Below are 21767 nucleotides of genomic sequence, written 5' to 3' on the forward strand. Positions count from 1 at the left end.
TTTGTTATATGTATAGAGGAGGATTGGTCAAAGCAAAAAATCTGGATTGTTGACCCAGTCCCCACAAATCATCACCAACATTTATCATTAAACTTGTACCATAGTCCATAAATGCCCCCATTCCCCCAATCTAGCAAGGAGCTAGAAAGAGGCAAAATAGTACATCAGAACATTGCATCAATTAATGTAAGATTAAATATATTATGTTTAATATTTAATCTATAGCCATCTTAATCATTTACATTATAGAGATCAAAATATATTAGAACCTATTATTTAATTAGTTGGTAATTGTTGATGGACCATATTACCCTTAGTAACTAATTAGGTTTCCTCCTGGGTGCTTATATAAGGAGAGTTATGTGGAGGTTTAAGGGTTACTCAGTTTCACAATTCACACCCCATTAGATCATAACATCATTAGTTTCGGCCTCCTCTCCAAAGCCGATATCCCTTTTCGGTTTCTTAGCACCATCATCAGTTAGCATCCTAAGGAGGAACCAAATCAAGATGACAGGCATGTCGAACTCCCTCACTGGATTCTCCTCTGCACTATCTGCTGTGACAGGTATGATTTATTTGTTTTCCTTCATGCATAAACAGAACTGAACCAACATGTGGTATCAGAGCATATGTTGATTAGTCAGTTCTGTTTTCGTATCCATAATTCTGGGATTGAAACTTGGAAAACGGAATTTTTTGAAACCATATGAACTTGACAGCCGGTTTCGAGTCATAAGAATCGACTCGAAATCATGATTTTCGATGAAAGGATTAATTGTTTGTTCACCGAATTAACTGGATCATGTTTTAGCCGAAATCTGTTTAGTAAAATTATTAAAAATTCAGGTTTTGGGTTCCAGAATTTTATTTTTTATGATTAGGGTTCATCATGTTCATGTGAAAATTCGAATATTCTGTTATGTTTTGGAATATGATTTGGATTATTAAGTGTTTTTTCCTGATTTTGATCTAATTTTGTCCTCTAATTTTTTACAAAAACTGTTAAAAGATAAGCAGATTATAATTTCGAAATCTGTTAACAAAATTAGATCAGCTTAAACAGGAAAGGATATCTCTTAATCCCTTAGATTTCGAATTTTCGGTTATGATATCACAATTACAGCTGTTAACGAGGTTGCTACTCGCAACCATGAGGTTGCTACTCGCAACCATAACGTCATTAGTCGCAATCACGAGGTTGCTACTCGCAACCATAACGTCATTAGTCGCAATCACGAGGTTGCTACTCGCAACCATAACGTCATTAGTCGCAATCATGAGGTTGCTACTCGCAACCATAACGTCATCACTCGCAACCATGAGGTTGCTACTCGCAACCATGAGGTTGCTACTCGCAACCGTAGTTGCGACTCGCAACCATAACGTGATTAGTCGAAACCGTAGTTGCGACTCGCAACCATAACGTGATTAGTCGAGACCGTAGTTGCGACTCGCAACCATAACATCATTAGTCGAGATCGTGGTTGCGACTCGCAATCTCATTATTTAAGCTGTTTAAATGTGACTCGCAACCATAACGAAAAAATGGTTTTGTAATTTACTTAGTTAATTAATCAGAATCAGATAATGTAATGTTTTACAAAACCAGAAATAGCTTAACTTGAATGAGTTTTTGATATATCATTTCTGGCCAAAGCTGACTTGATACATCTACTTATCGTTCAAGTATTACGAAAGCTATGCTAAGTGTGCATCATAAGCATGAATGTTTTAATATCTGGCCAAAGCTGATTTAATTCTTTCATAGATGGCATACTTAGCAAGTGCATAACTAAAGTGATTGTTTCAATTTCTGGCCAAAGCTGATTTGTTACAACCACTTTGCACATATGCTTAAATGATTACACTTCTGGCCAAAGCTGTTTTGTTTTCGTTTAAGTAGAATTTTTTAGTTAAGTCTATTATTTTGATGTTAGTAATAGACATTATCACAGCTTCATTATGTAAAATGGTCATTATTTTGCCTGCCTTAGTTTAACGTGCCCATAGATCACATTAGTTTTCTTCCTTAGTATCATAACTTGCTCATCTTATTTCCACTATCAGCACCCAACTGCGGGATTCCACCTTTAACTGGTGATAACTTTGCTGCATGGAAGGATGCTCTCATGCTTACTCTCGGATTGCTTGATTTCGATTATGCTCTAAGAGAGAAAAAGCCAGCGGACCTTACCACTCAAAGCACTGCTGCTGAGCAGTTAACTCATGAAAAGTGGACTAGGTGTAACCGCATGTCTCTCATGTTTATGAAGCAATCCATAAGCAATGCAATCAGGGGAGCTATTCCTGATTCTGAAGATGCTAAAACCTACTTGGAACATGTGGAGGCTCAGTTCAAAGGGACGTCTAAGGCGCACGCTAGTACTCTTATTCTCAAGCTTGTGACAACTAAGTATGATGGGAGGAGCGGCATTCGCGAGCACATCATGATGATGAACGACATGGCCAATAAGCTGAAGGGGCTGGAAATGGAAATCAGTGATGGTTTCCTTGTTCATTTCATCATTACTTCGCTTCCTTCTTCTTTTGAAGCATTCAAGATCAACTACAACACTCAGAAGGAAAAATGGACGATGAGTGAGCTGGTCGCCATGTGCGTACATGAGGAGGAGCGTATGAGGATGGATCGCCATACTGATGTTGCCAATTTCACTACCTCCAATCCTAAGAAAAGGAAGCACAATTATCAGAGGAAGGGTGCTTCTAAAGTCCATAAGTCTACTCCTAACTCTAATGCAAGTGCACCTTCCAGCTCTAAGAACTCCTTAGGCAGTATCCGCTGCAAGTTCTGTAAAAAGACAGGACACATGCAGAAGGAATGCCCTGACTTTAAGGAGTGGCTGGCTAAGAAAGGTAACGATTATTTTATGATACTTGAGTCCTATAATTTAAGTGTTCCTGCTAATTCTTGGTGGTTTGATTCTGGTTCTATGGTTCATGTTACCAATTCTACTCAGGGATTCCTTTCAATCCGGAAGCTGGAAAGAAACCAAAGAACGCTTAAGGTTGGGGATGATCGAGAATTAGAAGTGAAGGCCATTGGAACATTACAATTAGTTATGAAAACTGGTTTATGTATTAAACTTTATGATACCTTATATGTTCCTGAGGTAACTCGGAACCTTGTATCAGGACCAAAGTTAGACATGGACGGTTTTATTGTTTCCCATGGTCATCGCCAACTCTCTATCCATTATGATTCTGTTCTTTATGGTACTGGTGTTCTGGATGGAGGTCTCTATAGATTAGAACTAGATGATGGCTTTTCCAAATCTTTGTTGTCATATAACATTAATGAATCACTCACAAAGATGGAAGAGAAACGAGACTTAGAGACTTCATCCATGTTGTGGCATCAGCGTTTAGGCCACATTTCAAAAGAGCGATTAAATCGTCTCGTGAAGGATGAAGTCTTACCTCCTCTCGATTTCTCTGACTTTGGAACATGTGTCAAATGTCTTAAAGGTAAAATGACATTAGCGAATAAGAAAGGTGCCACTAGGAGTTCTAATTTATTAGAACTCATTCACACTGACATTAGTGGTCCCTACCAAATCGCTGGCATAACAGGACATACTTCATTTATCACTTTTATTGACGATTATTCTCGTTACATGTACTTGTATCTTATTAAGGAGAAATCTGAATCTCTAACAACTTTTAAAGATTATAAGGCTGAAGTTGAAAAGCAATTAGATCGTCAGATTAAAGTTGTGAGATCAGATAGAGGCGGTGAGTATTATGGAAGGCATACTGATGTGGGTCAAGCTCCTGGTCCATTTTATGAGTTTTGTAAGGGCCAGGGGATTGTGAACCAATACACCATGCCTGGTACACCTCAGCAGAACGGTGTCGCTGAAAGAAGAAACCGTACCCTTATGAACATGGTGCGCAGTATGTTAGCCAACACTAACTTACCATTATTCCTCTGGACTGAAGCGTTAAAAGCAGCTGTTCATATACTCAATAGAGTTCCTTCTAAGTCTGTCCCTAAAACTCCTTATGAACTTTGGACAGGAAGGAAACCGAGTCTTAAATATATGAAAGTATGGGGCTGCATTGCTGAAGCAAAACTTTACAATCCTTTCCTAAGGAAACTTGACCCTAAGACAGTTACCTGTTTCTTTATCGGGTATCCTGAGAACTCTAAGGGTTATCGTTTCTATTGTCCTTCCCATGTCACCCGTATTGTTGAAACCAAGCGTGCTGCGTTCCTGGAGGATTTCAAGGTCAGTGGGAGCAGTACCAACCCTTACGAAGAATTGCAAGAAGTACAAGACGCGGGGGGGAGAGACTCGTCGCTTACCATTACTCCGATTACTCCTCTTGTACCCAATGCAACTATTGTTCCTGAAGCTACTGCACCAACTCCAAATTCACCTCTACAATCAGAACCCATTATACCTCATGACGAAGGCACATCAAACGCTCAAAACCAAGACAACGCTGAACCCGATAATCTACTCAGGAGGTCATCCAGGCAAAGAAGGCCTCCTAATTGGGATGATTATGTTACCTACCTGACTGAAATGGATCCCGGAAAGCTCAATGATCCTATCTCTTACAATGAAGCCATTAGCAGTGATCAGTCTTCTGAATGGAATAAAGCAATGATTGATGAGCTTGATTCCATGAAGAAAAATGACGTTTGGGATTTGGTAGAATTACCCAACGGAGTCAAACCCGTAGGATGCAAATGGGTGTTCAAAACAAAACTGGATCCGAATGGTAACGTTGAACGCTACAAAGCGAGATTGGTCGCAAAGGGCTACACTCAGAAAGAGGGAATTGATTATCAAGAGACGTTTTCACCTGTCTCTCGTAAAGATTCATTAAGGATCGTCATGGCCCTAGTAGCTCATTTCGACTTAGAGCTGCATCAGATGGACGTTAAAACCGCTTTCCTTAACGGAGACTTGGACGAAGATGTTTACATGAAGCAACCTGAAGGCTTTGAGCCTGAAGGTCAGGAGCATCTAGTCTGTAAGCTGAAGAAATCCATTTACGGGTTAAAACAAGCATCACGTCAGTGGTACCTCAAGTTTGATGAAGTCATGAAGAAGCAAGGTTTTATGAAGAATCAAGTGGATCAATGCACCTACCTCAAGATGAGTGGGAGCAACTTTACTATACTTGTCCTTTACGTTGACGACATTCTATTGGCAAGTAATAGTTTAGACATGTTGCATGAGTCGAAGCGGTTACTCTCGCATAACTTCGACATGAAGGATCTCGGAGATGCATCTTACGTCATTGGCATCGAAATTCACCGAGATAGAAACAAAGGGATCTTAGGATTGTCCCAAAGGGCCTACATAGATCGTGTCCTTACACGGTATAACATGCAACAGTGCAAACCCTCCGTCGCTCCAGTAGTTAAGGGAGATGTTTTCGGTTCGTTTCAGTGTCCGACAACAGAGGTTGAGAAGGAGCAAATGAGCCAGATACCTTATGCATCAGTAGTCGGGAGCTTGATGTATGCTCAAGTCTGTACTCGTCCAGATATCGCTTATATTGCTGGAATGCTAGGCCGTTATCAGACTAACCCTGGCCTAGATCACTGGAAAGCAGCTAAGAAGGTACTTCGATATCTGCAAGGGACGAAAGACTATAAGCTGACTTATAGAAGAAGTGATCATTTAGAAGTGGTGGGCTATTCTGATTCTGACTTTGCCAAATGCAAAGATGACAAGAAATCCACTTCGGGCTATATCTTTATGTTAGCAGGCGGCCCTATCTCTTGGAAGAGTCATAAACAACAGTTGACAACAACTTCCACAATGATGGCAGAGTACATTGTTGTTTATAACGCAACCTGTCATGGAATGTTGATTAGAAATCTGGTCACTGGACTCAAAATCGTTAATTCCATTTCTAGACCATTGAAGCTTTACTGTGATAATTCAGCTGCCGTTAGTTTCTCGAACAGTAACAGTTCGACTGGAGCTGGTTTATATCTCGATACGAAATATCTTTTTGTACGTGAACGTGTTGAGGAAAATAATCTTTGTATCGAGTATATTAGTACTAAGGATATGCTTGCGGATCCGATGACTAAAGGTCTCCCTCCTAAGGTTTACGAAGAACATGTTCGGAATATGGGATTATGTAAAGACCTTATTTGAGCATATTGTACTAGCTTATGTTTTATGTTTAATGAAATTTCCTCAAGTTTGATTTTGTATGTCTATTAGAATATGTTCAACCGGTATAATGGCATATAGACAAATAAATAAAAGTTACAAATCAAACAAAGGGCTTACGTGTATTTTGATCATGATGATTAGGTTTTAAATTAAGGCTATAGTATGATTAATGGGGGTCCTGAGTCGCATAATGATTCAACGGCTGTATTTCTCTGCTATAGTACTTGTTTAAGGCTAAAATGAGTGTTAACTCCTGATCAGGCTTATCTAATACTCATAGTAAATGATTACTCGGCTAAGTGGGAGAATGTAAGATTAAATATATTATGTTTAATATTTAATCTATAGCCATCTTAATCATTTACATTATAGAGATCAAAATATATTAGAACCTATTATTTAATTAGTTGGTAATTGTTGATGGACCATATTACCCTTAGTAACTAATTAGGTTTCCTCCTGGGTGCTTATATAAGGAGAGTTATGTGGAGGTTTAAGGGTTACTCAGTTTCACAATTCACACCCCATTAGATCATAACATCATTAGTTTCGGCCTCCTCTCCAAAGCCGATATCCCTTTTCGGTTTCTTAGCACCATCATCAGTTAGCATCCTAAGGAGGAACCAAATCAAGATGACAGGCATGTCGAACTCCCTCACTGGATTCTCCTCTGCACTATCTGCTGTGACAGGTATGATTTATTTGTTTTCCTTCATGCATAAAAAGAACTGAACCAACATTTTACATAGTAAATATACTAGGATCAAATGTCAATTGTTAACCATATATCTAGTGTAACATGCACCATTTTCACTCTATGTATCATCCAAAGAAATGTGGTCTCCTTTACATCCTCCAAAATTTTCGAATTATTAGTATCGGATCCCCTAAACACCTTCTCGTTCCTGCAAGTCCAAGTTTTCTAAAACACCGACATAACCACACACGATATCGCCTTCTTGTGTCTTTTTGATACATGCAAATAGGGGCGATAATTCTTGACACGACCTGTTAACCCGACCCGAACCCGACAGGAAAAAAACAGGTTTGGGTCGACTAACACGACCCGTTTAAAAAAACAGGTCGGGTATGGGTTGACCCGTATTAAAAAAGGGCCGGGTTCGGGATGACCCATATAAAAACGGGTTGACCCCTTAACCCGTTTAACTATTTAGATAAAAAAATCTTTTATATTTTTGTTTTTTCGGTTTCTATTTTACATGGTTAGTTATAATAATGTTAATTTTGACACATTATATTATTTATTTATCATACTCATACTAATCATTAAACATGTTATCGATAACTCGCTTAAAACCGAACAACTCGTTTATAAATCAGCAACTTATATCACTCATTTAAAAATATGGGTTAAACGGGTCGGGGTCGGGTTGACCCGAATTAATATGGGTTTGGTTAGGGTTGAAATCTTTGACCCGAATAATAAAATGTGTCAGGTTCGGGTTGAACATTTCAACCCACCAACCCGCCAACCCGTAACCCGTCAATCCGGCACGATTGCCACCCCTACATGCAGATTATATACCGCCTTCAACACTTTTGTGACCGAGGAGCAAGACATCAATGCTGAAACTTTTAGCCATACACTAATCAACCACCATACCGCCTTGGTCGATAAACATGATTGACCAACTCTTACATGTAACCGCATCGGGGGCACTACAGATTTGTGATCCTTAGCCCACGTTTGATAATTCATTAGTCGTTGGAATCCTCCCATCCATAGCTCTCCAAACGAATGTATTTACCTTAGGTGTGGCTCAACAACACCACTTTATAACTTCTCCATTATGTCCCGAAGTATTTGCGAGCCTTAGGGTGAGAGGGGCACTCCTCTCTTAGGGGAGTCCCTTCTCTTACACACACCCAATCAGCACGTGTCACGTCAACTCCCCTCTTAAGTCCTCATTTTGAACTCAAACGTTGGCATCATTCCACTCACACAATTATTTTTTATAAAAAAAGAAGAAAAAAATATGATTGGTGGAAAAAGAGTGGACCCACATTAACAACCAATCACCCCATCTCTCTCTCCTCTCTCTCATGCGGTAACTACACCCCGATCTTGGTCACCGAATTCACTCACCGCGGGGATGGCGGCGGTGTTCCCGCTCGGGGAATGGGGTCACCGCTTGCCTCCCCGCATAGTGCCCCGTACCCCCTTATATTCTCACGAACTAGTTTAACTGAGAAGTCCAACCCTTTTTTGTAATTATCGAGGACAAAAACATATTTGTTTTTCACCAAACTATATAAGCTCGGGAATACTACTGTTAGGTCCAGAAAGTTCATGTCTCAATTCATCGTACGTTTGTTTTATTTTGACTTTGTAAAGGTGAAAGTACATGCATGGTGTATCATGCGTGAACTTTGAATAAGTTATGCAAAGTACGCGCATGATGCGTATAGTTGGTGGATGCGTGTACTTAGGGTTTATATGTACAAATTCTTTGACACACACTATCTAGGGTTCAAGATTATCGGCACCCCGAATTTTCATTTCTCACAGATAAGGGCGTCTCTAAGAATTCATGTACCATGTTTAAGCTCGAAAAAATGTGTCCTTCCGTAAAGTATTATTATTATTTATTAAAATCAAATGGGTATGGGGCTCATTATACCTAATGTCAATGGGCTAACTTCTAAACCATAAAAAGTGTTTTGTAAATGGGCGTATCTTAGAGTTGGTATGTTTCTACTATTTAAAAAAAATTACATATATATCGGATTTTTTTTTAAACACGTGCCACTCGAAATCCAGTGGCGGCCCCATAAATTATTTGCTGGGGGTGCGGATGAGACGTTCAATCATATATTCAAGGGGTGCGGTCGGGTTTTTTGCCTAAAATATACACTAATTTTTTTTTTCAAGGGGTGCGGCTGCCCACCCACGACTATAGGTAGGTCCGCCACTGTCGAAATCACGGGGCCTGCGCGATGGTCCTCCCCACACACTCTCATCACCGCCCATGCTCACAGACTCTCTTATAAACTGGTGGATGATTTGGACTAACAGAATACTTATTCCATGGGGTTCTTATACTACTATAAATTGTGTTTTCTAACATTTTTTCTTACTCTTTTTTAGAATTTAATTCTGTTTTTATAGTTTCTTGTTTGGATTTTCTTAAGAATTTCATTTTGTTTCTGTAGCATGCATTTTAGATTTTCTAAAGAAGTTCATTTTGTTTTTATAGTTTGCAATCATAGGATATGTGTAAATATTGTGTTATCCATGATGAAAATTTGTAGACCATGAGTTGAAACAAGTAAAAGAAGTACAACTCAGAATGTACATTATAAGGGAAAACAAATTTTTACCTACAATGATTCGTTCTCTACTCTCATAGTCTCATAGAAGGTACATATGTTCGAAAGTTCTATACGGTCTTAAACAAGCGCCCCATATATAGCAGGAATTGTGTTAGTAGGCCTTGGGTTGTTCGTATTTGAGGTTTTGGGGTTTTACAATTGGTATCAGAGCTTGTGAGCTCTTGGAGGTCAAATTTAAGGTTGTTTTCAAAAATCTGTGCAAGTAAATCGATCGGTCAAGGATTTCAAGCAGTTTTGTGGTGATTTCAATTGATTTGGATCTGAATTGAATCTAAATGGAAGGTTTCAAGTTTGGTTCGGTAAAAATAGGTTGAAACATAACCATCAAGCACTACACACATAACGGGCCGTTTGTAATCCAAGTATCTTCCCAAAATCTTGTTTTATCTCCTTTCCCCACTACGCTAACTAACTTCTGGTTAAGGTTGATGAAACATCACCATTAAGCCGCTTTTCCACACTTTGCCGTGTATTAACAAAATTACCCGAGCTCATAATTGATCTCTATTTGATGCAAACCCGTCATCCGATAGATGAGTACGCCCCGCACTTCCACATCAAATAAATTCAAACATTAAATTTTGAGAAAATAAAGATTGCTTATGTAAAAGCATGCTCATCAATATAGAATTAAAAACCAACTGTTAAAAGACATAAAAATCAACATAACTTTAACTTTCAAAAGTTCAAATTTATTTTAAGAAATAAATTATAAAAGAGAAATGACATTTTTAAAACATATGAGGCCTGTGTTGTGAAAACCAAACCAAGCCCAAGATAAACAAGAGTGCAGATGTTGTCCTAAGGAACCAGTTGATTTTGAACATGCCAAACACGGAAAGCCCGGTCAACCCTCAAGAAGCTCGCCTCCTCGCTTTACCAGCTAACCAATTTCTTAGACCAGACCAACTGGTTAAACTAGTGAACCGCCGGATCAGGTGTCAGATTCATCAATACATTGTATGAGATGGTCAATGACAACAATATGAATGCTAAACAATCATGTTCAACATATATTTCCGCCAAAACTAGCTATAAATTTACTAAAATATTGATAAATTTAAACAACAGGTTTATTCGGAAAATCAATTGCACAAGAACTCAGCACACCCAAATCAATTTCGATTATGATTTCAAGATTCGAAAAAGCAACTCACAAATTCAAAATTTGACTTTTTTACGACACAGTTTGTACTCATAGAAGCATCGTCTTGAAATCATAAGGTACTAAATTATGCCAGCCAAAAGGTGGACCGAAACCAAGCATTATTAACGGTCCCCTACTTAGAATCAATCCGAACAGGATCGTCGGGATGTGTAAAGGACAGTTTTTAGATCTGCAAAATATTGAAACGAGTCATCTTCTGGTACGCCTGCTTCTTCTTAATCCTCTTGAGGGTGATTTTAAAGAAGCGCCACCTGTCAGTCTGTCGGGGCTCTGCTGTACTTCATAATCACTTGCATCATCTGACCTCCATCTGGGCCCACCATTCACATTTGCTTGCACAGGAAGCATTTCATCTTTGTTACTGAGGATCATAGACAGATGAGAGTATATATAAGTCAAAGATTACATTATTTTCAATTAAAATTCATTATATAGATCAGTAATAATGATTATACCTCCACGTCATATCCATAAGATCAGCTGAAGCCGCCACATCAGCATCTCTTCCAAGTCTACTCGATCGTCCACCTTTACCAGAAGCTTTCGACTTCAACAAGTCATCGATGCCACTCGGCGAATCTTCAAAACTAGCAGTAATATTTCCAAAATACGGACTAGAATATCGAATGCGGTCAGTTGACTCATTTTGGTCATTTTGGAGATACTTATTCTTCTTAATCGTTGAAGACCCTCGGTTAAATTCTTTTAACGGTGTAGTAGATGTTGCAATAATATCATCAAATTTGAAGTTTTTACTGATGGATTTGAGCATGCTCATTCCTCTTTCGGTATCACCAAACTTGTTCACTTGTGAAACAGGAGTACCGTAATTCGTTAATCCACCAAAATTTAATTTGGGTGACGGGTTTGCGTCATCCAGTTGAAGAATAATAGAAGAGTTAACATACGCAGGGACTAAGTTGCCAGAATCGAGAAGATTCGGGTTCGGGTTTTCCGGATCATTGAAGTTAATCTCCGGGGGGGTTATATCAGTCATTTGTCCATTTTTCACCTTTTCTTGTTCAACTTCTGGTAGTAGTTGTATGCTTTTGTTCTGTAGAACCACAACTCAACCAATAAATATTTAATCGATACTTGTAGGTAAAATATATTTGAGTAAAGTACATGAATGGTCCCTGTGGTTTACTGAAATTTTGGATTTGGTCCCTAGGTTTCTAAAAGTACACGGATGGTCCCTGCGGTTTGCACTTTGTAACGTCCCCAACCAACAAATCTAAAGGTTTAAGCATGTCCAAGTTAGGGATTAAATGCGTGACAAAGTGCAAACCACAAAGACCATCCATTTACTTTTGGAAAAAGCTGGGGACTAAATGTGTTACAAAGTGCAAATCACAGGGACCATCTGTGTACTTTTGGAAACCTAGGGACCAAGTCCAAAATTGGTAAACCACAGGGACCATCCGTGTACTCTACTCAATATATTTAAAAAACCACAGAGAAATTAACTTACAACTAATGCTGCTCTCCAACGTTGTGTGGTACGCATTCTGTTTATTCCATCGTCATCAACAAGATTATTAGAAATGATATTCTCCTCAAGGCTTTGAAGCTTCTGATCAACTTGATATGCTTCCACATATCGATGACGCTAAAACAAATGATACTACATTTTAGGAAGACTTGCATATTGCGGAGTCCATGTTAGCAACAAAACTTGGATTATACATAGGCTTGAAGGAGACAAAATAGTAGATTTTCGTCCTTGAGGTTTGGCCAGTTTTACGACTTTCATTCAAAAGTTTGTTTTTTTCGCATTTATATACAAAAGGTCTGAAATCTTGCCATTTTCATCTGGCTCATTAACTCCATCCATTTTTCTCTATCAATTCACGGATGTTTTTGTCTTTTTTTTTAATTTAAAAGGGCAATTCGGTCTTTTTCACTTTATGTGCGCGTACTCAAAAGACCGAATTGCCCTTTAAAACAAAAAAGACAAAAATACCCCTGACGTAACGAAGAAAAAATGAATGGAGTTAACGAGCCGGATGAAAATGGCAAGATTTTAATCCTTTTGGATCCAGATGCGAAAAAACAAACCTTTGGACGAAAGTCGCAAAACTGGCCAAACCTCAGGGACGAAAATGGCATTTTACTCCAAAATAGTAAGATACCTGTAAATAGAACACAACTAGAAGACTCCCTGTATTTGTTAACGGTTCTACCGAAACATAATCCACAAGACACTTGTGTAAGTGTTTTTCTTCATCTACATTCCACGGTAATCCAATAATGCGGTCAACTAAATTCCTTCGAATACAGAGAAGACAAATTTCCGTTGCAAGTATCTCCAGCCAATTCAACCGATCTTCAGACAACTCATGCCTTGCTTTCTTTTGCTTAATTTTGGTGCAAACGGATCTTTGATACATAAACGCTTCGATCAGAAGTCCGCACTCTACTCTGACCCTAACAGCAGTCACAGCCTCGTTAAGTGAGACCAGCTCGGGCCCACTATCGATACCTGACCACCTTAATACCATTAGAGCTGTATAAGGATCTTGTCTTTCTAATAAAACCTGTGCTACTTTTGGGTGTGTTGTGGGTCCCGATATCTCCGGGAGAAGACGACACGCTTCCTATGAAATAGCGCCAGTAAAGTTGTATGAAAATCTTTACGAAACAAATAATGAAATAACTCATATTTAGCAATGAAATAATGAATACATTGTAGTTTCACAAAAGATACTAAAACTATGAAAATTATGAACGGGAAATAGAAAATCACCTGCAAGGCCTCATCACTGTGATCATCAAGGAGATAGAAAGTAAACGATTCCAATATCGAATGTCTGGCTATATTAAACGTAGCGGAAAAATCATCTACACTGAATCTCCACTTATCATCATGTATTTTCCAGAGTCGATCAAACAGGTAATATAAAAACTGCTTTAAGTTAAGGAGTAAAACATATTAGAGCTAGTTACATTTTTCGTCCCTGTGGTTTGTTGAAAATAGTCGTTACAGTCCATTAGTTTAAAATTTGCCAAAACAGTACCAGTACTTTCATTTTTGTAACAATTACAGTCCACCTCCATTAACCCCATCCAATTTATCGTTAAGTTTTCGGTGAACCGTTAAGTTTTCGGTGAAAAGACTAAAATACCCCTATGTTAAAAAAACTGAAAAAAAAAACAAACAATTTCTTTATAAATTAGTTGTGACCTTTCCTACTCTCTCTCTCTCTCTCTCTACAATAGCCACCACCAGACCACAACTCATCGTCATCTTCAAACCACCAAATCTTCATCATAGGGGTATTTTAGTTTTTTTTTTTAACATATGGGTATTTTAGTCTTTTCACCAAAAACTTAACAGTAAATTAGATGATGCTAATGGAGGTGGACTGTAATTGTTACAAAAATGAAAGTACTGGTACTATTTTGGCAATTTTTAAACTAATGGACTGTAATGGTTATGTTCAACCAACCACAGGGACGAAAAAACGTATTTAACTCTACATATTAAATAATTGTTTAGTTAAAAACGAAGAAAAATCAGTAGAATAACGTATAAGACATGAAAAAAGGATACAATGGCTTGTTTTGCTACCACGAGGTCAGAGCTTCCATATAGAAAGAGAACGTCAATAGCCGACCGCAGGTTTTTAAACGGATAGCTTCCTACGAGTCCTTCAATTTTGGCTCTAGACAATGAAAAACCTTCGTCTTTATGTAGAGAAGCAATCTCTAGTTCGTAATCTCTATCCGGTGTATACTCTTGTTGTGGGTCAAGATTTGATAAAGCGTCGTGGATGAACAGGATTTCGCCATCTGGTGTTGAGATTTCGGTTGGGGCCGGCCATGCACGTTTGATGGCCGTTGATTTTCTCTCGCGGACATCAGAACGCCATGATGGGAAACTAGCATGCCGATTTAGATCTTCAAGATGTTGATGCCGTGTATACCAAATCATCATCTCCATATGCTGGAAATTGAGTGAGAAAAAGGGTATGAAATAACCGATGCAGTGCGTTAACAAGCAAACTAAAAGGAATGCTTGTTTGAAAAAAAAATACTAAAATCAAACCTGTTTTGTCTTTAGTATGCTCTCCTGTAAGTGGTGAATATCCTGAAGCTGTGCCGAGAGGGAACCCTTAAAAGATGATTCCAACACTTCAAGGACAGTTAATATGCACGCTAGCCTCGCTGTAAACTTAAGAAGCACGTTTGACCTTTCCTTCATTTCCTCTACATTAAGATTGTCTTTAAAAGAAGTCAAAGAAAATGGCCATTAACTCAATAACGCACGCTAAATATATCAAAATATGTTGAAGGATACAAATAGGCTTAAGCTCGGCAATAATATTCTTAAATGTCCTCTTGCACCAGTCTTTGACAACCACTTCATCGAGTAACAAAGCAACAACCGGGTCGCTAGAAACAGCACTTTCATCCATACAAACATCTGTAATATCTATTGACAAACCGTTAAGAAAAAACAGAAAAGATAAGGAGATTTTACCAACTTTTACTGACAAAAAAGTTATCTGTTTGGCGAAAGGATACAATGGCAGATCAGAGATAACAAATTGTTCTCCAACGCAACATCGAAAAACAAATACAGCCGTTCAACATCATCCGTCGGTCGATTCTCCCCATCTTTTTCTTGAACCCTGTCATCATATCTCTTTGAAATAAGACCAGCTTCAATGCACTCATAATACAGGCGAAGCGAGAGCCTGTTACCGGTTTTCGGTATGCAAACTCTGCAGATCGGGCAAACATCACTACGCTGACTACACTCTTCACATAAAGACGCATGGCCACACGAATTCAACACACTTTGAACACTACATCCACAGCTTCTTAAGTCCCGTGTAGCCCTGCAATGCTCAACTTTAGCCTCGTTGCACAAATCTATCAGATCAATAGTTGCTAAGTGCTCCAATGCTTCCTGTAATCAAAGCCACTAGCAGCATTAATTTCCAAAACATGACTATCTCAACGACATTACGATACGCAAATTAACGCAAATTAAAGTAAAAAATACATAGTTTTCGACTTATTAATAGGCTAAACTTCAAAAAAAATATATATAAAGAAGATCAAATTCTAAAATATTAATGAAAAGAGTGTGTAACATCGCTTACAGATCTAAAACCCTAATTTCACTAAACAATTTCACATAACGCAATGCTACAACTTTTAACTGGTTAAATCACTTATGCGCATGTTATGAGTGTACTTAAGCGAACATTCTAGAGGTTCTGGCACAAATTGAAATCGATAATCGTGCAAATACAGGTGTATTAATGTGCGAATTTGAATACCTGAACTTTGCGGCAGCTGTAATTGGGTTGAAGTGAGATGTGACTGGTGCTAGGGCTTGCGATGGCGTTTCGGTTGCCGGAATCTAAAGGTATGGTGGTGGCTCCGTCGTCTAATAGCATCATTTCTTCCATTTTTCCGGTGGGGGTTCTACGAGCAGCTCTGATTTTTGGTGTTTTGAACAGAGAGGGAGAGGCAGGGTTTTGATTATTATTGGGACATGAAAAAGAAAATATTAAAGGACCAGAAAAGGCCCCTGTAGAATTATTACTGATAAATTAGGCCCATAAGTTCATTAATATTTTCTTTTTTAGCGGTGAAAAGTTTGGTGCACTTTTTTTTTTAATGACAGAGTTTGTATCTACTCTATTACACCAATGATTTTAAATATTTACCATTGTCCAAGATTGAATCTGAGACGTTTTCTCTAAAAGACATATGACTCTACCAAGTGAGCTAGTGCTACATTGGTTGCTGTGCTTAACCTACGTGATTGATATATAAATTATAAAAGATGCATGTTTGACTGATATATGGTTTACTTAAACCATGTGTTATAGAGAGGATTTAACGGGTCTTTAAGAATAAGAAAGTGAGTTTCGTATAAGGGGCTTTAAAAAGGGTGTTGTGCGGATTGATTAGAAATGTGGTATTGGAGGTGAGGTGTTAAATATGATTGGTTGAAATTATTAAAAAAACACTCAAACCTGCCCCACGCCCTCAACTCACCCCACACCTTGTGCCATGTGCGCCCCTTCCAAGCCCACCTGTAGTGGTTAACTAAGTTAAAAGTCGGGAAGCTAATTGGAAAAAAACATAGTAAACTATTGGAGCAAATTACACTTTTTAAACTATTGGGACAAATCGTTAAAACGACCAAACCACATGGAGAGAAATGAAAATTAACTCATTATTATATTAAGTTAGCAAACTACAAAATCCTAAATATAAATTTTAATTAAAGGATTTTTGCAATTAACTGGTGAAAGTAGATGTGCACATCTAAACCGATTCATGAATCGATCCAAATTCAACCAAAACTGAAACCGGTTTAAGCTTGATATAGATTATAGCCTTATAGGTTTTAAACCAGTTTTGTACTCCTTTCCTTTGAACTCGAACTGAAGCGGTAAAACCCCGATCTAAGCTACTCAGAACTAGTAAAAACACGAGCAACAAACCAACAAGCTCGAACCGGTTTGAATCTGGAACCACTTTTTACTTTTTACTGATCAACTCCAACCAGTTCCGATTTATGCATCTCTATGTGAAAGTTAGTTGTAATATATTGAACCATGCATTTTAAAAAGATAATTAAAATCAACTACGAGTTATATATTTCACACTTGTAATTTCATTATTTATCATCTTGTATATTCCTTAATACATTATTCCAAACATCACTTCTTTAACGGCAAACAGACCCTCTAAAATCTACTAACGTCTACTTTGTGGGGGCATGAACTCACACCACTTTCGGTTTAATTATGTAGATGAAATAAAAATTAGAATAGTAAACAATAAGGGTACATATGTTATGTTATGAGAGTTTATGATGGTGGCAGTAAGGCCATAAGAGTGGTGTTGGAAGTGAGAGGGCCATTTGCAATTGTGGTGGCAAGGCAACGAACATGTCAATAGTGGCAATGGAGAAAATGATTTTTAAAAACTGTCGAAACCGATTGAACTGTCAGTATCATGTTAAATCAATAAGGCCATGTGTAGTCATAAAGCCCCCAAATGGGCGTTATGCGCCATGTGGCATGCCACGTCACCCCGGGGCTTTATGGGGCTTGAGGCCGTAGTCATAAAGCCCTACCTCATCATAACCAAAGTGTAAAATGCAGGGACCAAAGTGTAAAATGCAGGGACCAAAGTGTTTTAATGCAGGGACCAAATTGTAAAATGCAGGGACCAAAGTGGAAATCTCCTTCTTCCTCGCGCCGCGAAATTTTTCACGGGGGTTTTCTTTTTTTTGCTCATGGCGCCCCTGGGGGCGGTGTGGGGGGCTCCATATGGGCGCTATGCCCTTGTTCGCGCTCCACTACAGGCTGCCTAAGGCTAGGAGTAATACACCTCGGTTCACGGATTGGGTTTCATAATCCGGGTTACAGTAAACCCGTGAGATAAACCGAACATGTCCAAATATTAATTAATTTCCATAATTATAATGCTTATTAGAGTTAATTGCTCGGATGGTTCATGTGGTTTGCCATTTTTCACATTTAATCCCTAACTTTTCAAAATAAGAGCATTCACATCCATTCCACCATATTTTCACCCTAAATTACACTAAAAAACACTACATTTTCTCTATCCTTTTCAATTAAATAATATTTTTTTATATATTTATCATTACCTTTTCTCTCTCCTTCACTCACAACCACTTTCAAAATATATTAAAAAATTATATGGGGTGAACAGTGTCCCCCCAAATATACAGATGAACAGAAACATTTTCTCTCTCCTCTACTCACAACCACTTTTTATACTTTTTATATTTTAAAAACACCACACACACAATTTGATTATTTGGATGTGAATGCTCTAACAAGTTTGTTCCCTGTGGTTACTCAGATAATCCCTAGATAGATTGGATGGCAATTAGTTTGTTGAATTAAATTTGTGTGAAACATCTTCACAACCTTTTATATATGTATTGAAATAATAATAATAATAATAATAATAATAATAATAATAATAATAATAATAATAATAATAATAAATAGTGTGGGGCCCACCCAACTCTACCCCTTCTTCCTCCACCCAAACCAACACCTACAAACAAACTAACCTCCGACCAACCACTACCCATTCTGTCACCCAACATCCTCTCATCACCACCTTCCACCTCCGCCGCAAACACCTTCCAAACCTCCGGCCACTACCACTCCCATAACCACCGTTCACCCCACCACTCCCATAACCTCCGGCCACCACCACTCCAATCACCGTTGTATCACCACCAAATCCATAACCACCGCCATCCCATCACCTTACCTACCATCCAACACCATCGCCCACCTGCAACCACCATCTCCCATAACTTCCGACCACCACCACTCGAATCCCTTGTCACCTTCAACCACCCAAAATCGTCCCATCACTACCGTTCACCACCAAATCCACAACCACCGCCACCACGTCATCTTCAGTGGCGGATCTAAGAACTTTTTTTACTGGGTTCCTTTTGTCACCTTCAACCACCCAAAATCGTCCCATCACTACCGTTCACCACCAAATCCACAACCACCGCCACCACGTCACCTTCAGTGACGGATCTAAGAACTTTTTTTACTAGGTTCCTTTTTTGGTAGATTCTCACTAATTTTCACTATTTTTTTTTTCAAATCATACAAGATTCTCATTTTTTTTCCATATTTTCCAAACCGAATGGGTTCCTTAGAATCCACAAAAGTAGCATAAATCCACCCCTGGTCACCTTAACTACCATCCAACAATCATACCACCACCCACCTGCAACCGCCATCTTCTCTTTTCTCTGATCTGTATGAAGATGAAGGTTCATCCATTCAAGCTTCAATTTGTGTAGGGGTGAGTTTTAATTTGATGAGATATGAATGGGTGGCTTTTTGCGTGAAGCTCCCATGTATTGTGGAATGTTACGTGGATAGGAAGAAGACAAAAAGGGGTAGGGTGGGGTGAGGTATGTATTTTATATTTAACTAGAATAGAATTGAGACCCGTCGCAATGCGGCGGGGATTCTTTAGTTATAACTAAGTAGATCTAGGACTCGCACGTTATGTTAAACCTGTCAAACGGAAAAAATAGACGATGTAAAAACATTCACCCACACACGCATGTTGCGTCATTTTAACTCGCAAAATTTAGAACGAAACGTAAAAAAGTTAAACAAAAGACGCACGTTGCGATGTGTTAAGGCACAAAATTTAGAACCAAGCATAAAGCGAAAAATTTGTGGAAAATGAAAAATGTAAAGGACCAAAGTTGAAAGTAAAAAAATTTGTTAGGATAGATTGCAAAAGATAAAAAGTTTTGGGTTAAAAGTAAAAAACAAATAGTTTCAGGTTAAAGGTAATTTATGAAATACTTTTGGGTGAAAAGTAAAAAAATCAATTTTTTTTGGAAACCCCCAAAGCCAAGGTTACGACAACCAGATGCATATCGATTTTTTCTTTGGAAAACCCCCAAAGCACACGCCGCGTTGCGACGGGGCGTAAAACGGTGTCAAATAGTACTAATGTCACACAACCGTTATCGACCACCAACACTGACTCGACCTAGGGTTTGCGTGTTGCGACGAACCTATCAAACATGGAAAAATAGAGGTAAAAACGTTGAACCACACATGTACGTTGCGTCGTATTAACTTGCAAAATTTGAAACAAAACATAAAAAAGTTGAACCACACTTATACGTTGCGTCGTATTAACTCGAAAAATTAAGAACTATACGTAAAACGAAAATTTGCAAAAGTGACAAAAGTTGTGAAGTTAAATTGCAAAATAATGAAAAGTTTTGGGTTAAAGTTAAAAAAAAAAATTATGTAGGGTTAAAATTGCAAAAGGTAAAAACTTTTAGGTTAAAAATAATGAAAAGTTTGGGTTAAAGTTAAAAAAAACAAATTATGTAGGGTTAAAATTGTAAAAGTTAAAAACCTTTGGATTAAAATTAAAAAAGGAAGATTTTTTTTTGAAAAACTCACAAAGCACATATTACAAGTTGTTATGCACAAAAAGTTTGCTTATTTATATATGGAATAATTATAATAATGTTGGACCGACTTGAGTATGTTTTATTTATTTATTATTATTATCATCAGAACTAAGAGCAATTTAGAAATTTTACACTGATTTAACTAAGTAAACTAACTGTCATCCAATATGAGAACTATCCGAATGTAAAAAAAACGGAGTTACTGAGCAAACTAAGCAAACCACAAAAACAAACTTGCTATTTTATAAAGTTGGAGATTAAATGTAAAGAAAATGAAAAACCACATACATCATCTAGGCAATTAAGTCTACTTATTATTATCGAGTAAATTACTTTGAGTCCCAGTATTTTAGTGGTTTTAACTACTTAAATTCATAATCAAAGAGTTTAATGCCCTGGGTCCTTAACAACTTATTTTATAACGTTTTGACACCAATTTTTCACACTTGTACTTTTGATTTTGGACCAAGTGGTTAAAACCACTAAACGTTTTAACTCCAATTGTTCACACTTGTATTTTTGATTTTGGACTTAAGTGGTTAAAACCACTAAAACACAGTAACTTAAAACATTACAAAATAAACGATTAGAGACTTAAAGCGTTAAACTTTTTAATTTTAAATTCAAATGGTTAAAATTACTAAAATATAAAATATAAGAGCATCCACAATAGACATGTTTTTTGGTATTTTTAAAGAGAGAGAAAGTGAGGTGGAGGAGAGAGGGTGTGAGGTGGAGGAGAAAGAGTGTAGTTATGTTTGTGGGGAAAAATGAGAAAAAATGGAGGGAATAAAGTTATGTGAGTGTGATGTAGGAGAGATGAGAGAGAAGAGAGAAATAGTGTTTTTTTGTGTATGTGAGTGGGTCAAGAGAGAGAAATACTCTCATTGGTTGGGCAGGTGCCACATTAGCACCAAAAAACACCTCTATTGGTGATGCTCTAAAAAAGTATTCATAAATTAATTTACTAATTATTATCACTACAAATATAAATACATGAATCTTTAACATTAATTAATTAAATATTAAAAATTTACAGGGGTCATGCTTTTTGTATATAACGCCACACCCAACTTCGCCTCTCCCC

The 21767-nt window shown here is 37.9% G+C and overlaps 1 protein-coding gene across 1 annotated transcript; it reads right to left on the reverse strand.

The window, feature by feature from the left end:
• Nucleotides 1–10613: 10613 nt before the first annotated feature.
• On the reverse strand, nt 10614–16170 carry LOC110930678 (E3 ubiquitin-protein ligase HOS1). Its single transcript, XM_022174031.2, has 10 exons — nt 15984–16170; nt 15220–15607; nt 14993–15127; nt 14741–14916; nt 14246–14638; nt 13439–13597; nt 12825–13289; nt 12164–12301; nt 11148–11746; nt 10614–11053 (listed from the first exon to the last, which is right to left on the reverse strand). Exons 1-10 carry the CDS (start codon nt 16113–16115, stop codon nt 10882–10884), a joined length of 2757 nt encoding a protein of 918 aa, XP_022029723.1. The 5' UTR covers nt 16116–16170; the 3' UTR covers nt 10614–10881.
• Nucleotides 16171–21767: the final 5597 nt, after the last annotated feature.

Source organism: Helianthus annuus, chromosome 3, assembly GCF_002127325.2.
Source record: "Helianthus annuus cultivar XRQ/B chromosome 3, HanXRQr2.0-SUNRISE, whole genome shotgun sequence".
Lineage (NCBI taxonomy): Eukaryota > Viridiplantae > Streptophyta > Magnoliopsida > Asterales > Asteraceae > Helianthus > Helianthus annuus.

What these genes read in the sequence shown, in the direction of transcription:
- LOC110930678 (XM_022174031.2), bottom strand. Translation starts at nt 16,115, where the DNA reads ATGGAAGAAATGATGCTATTAGACGACGGAGCCACCACCATACCTTTA. An exon ending in TGCCGAGCTTAAGCCTATTT is followed by an intron (nt 14,917 to 14,992) that starts GTATCCTTCAAC and finishes CTTCTTTTAAAG; the next exon opens with ACAATCTTAATGTAGAGGAA. An exon ending in TAGTTGTGTTCTATTTACAG is followed by an intron (nt 12,302 to 12,824) that starts GTATCTTACTAT and finishes CATTTGTTTTAG; the next exon opens with CGTCATCGATATGTGGAAGC.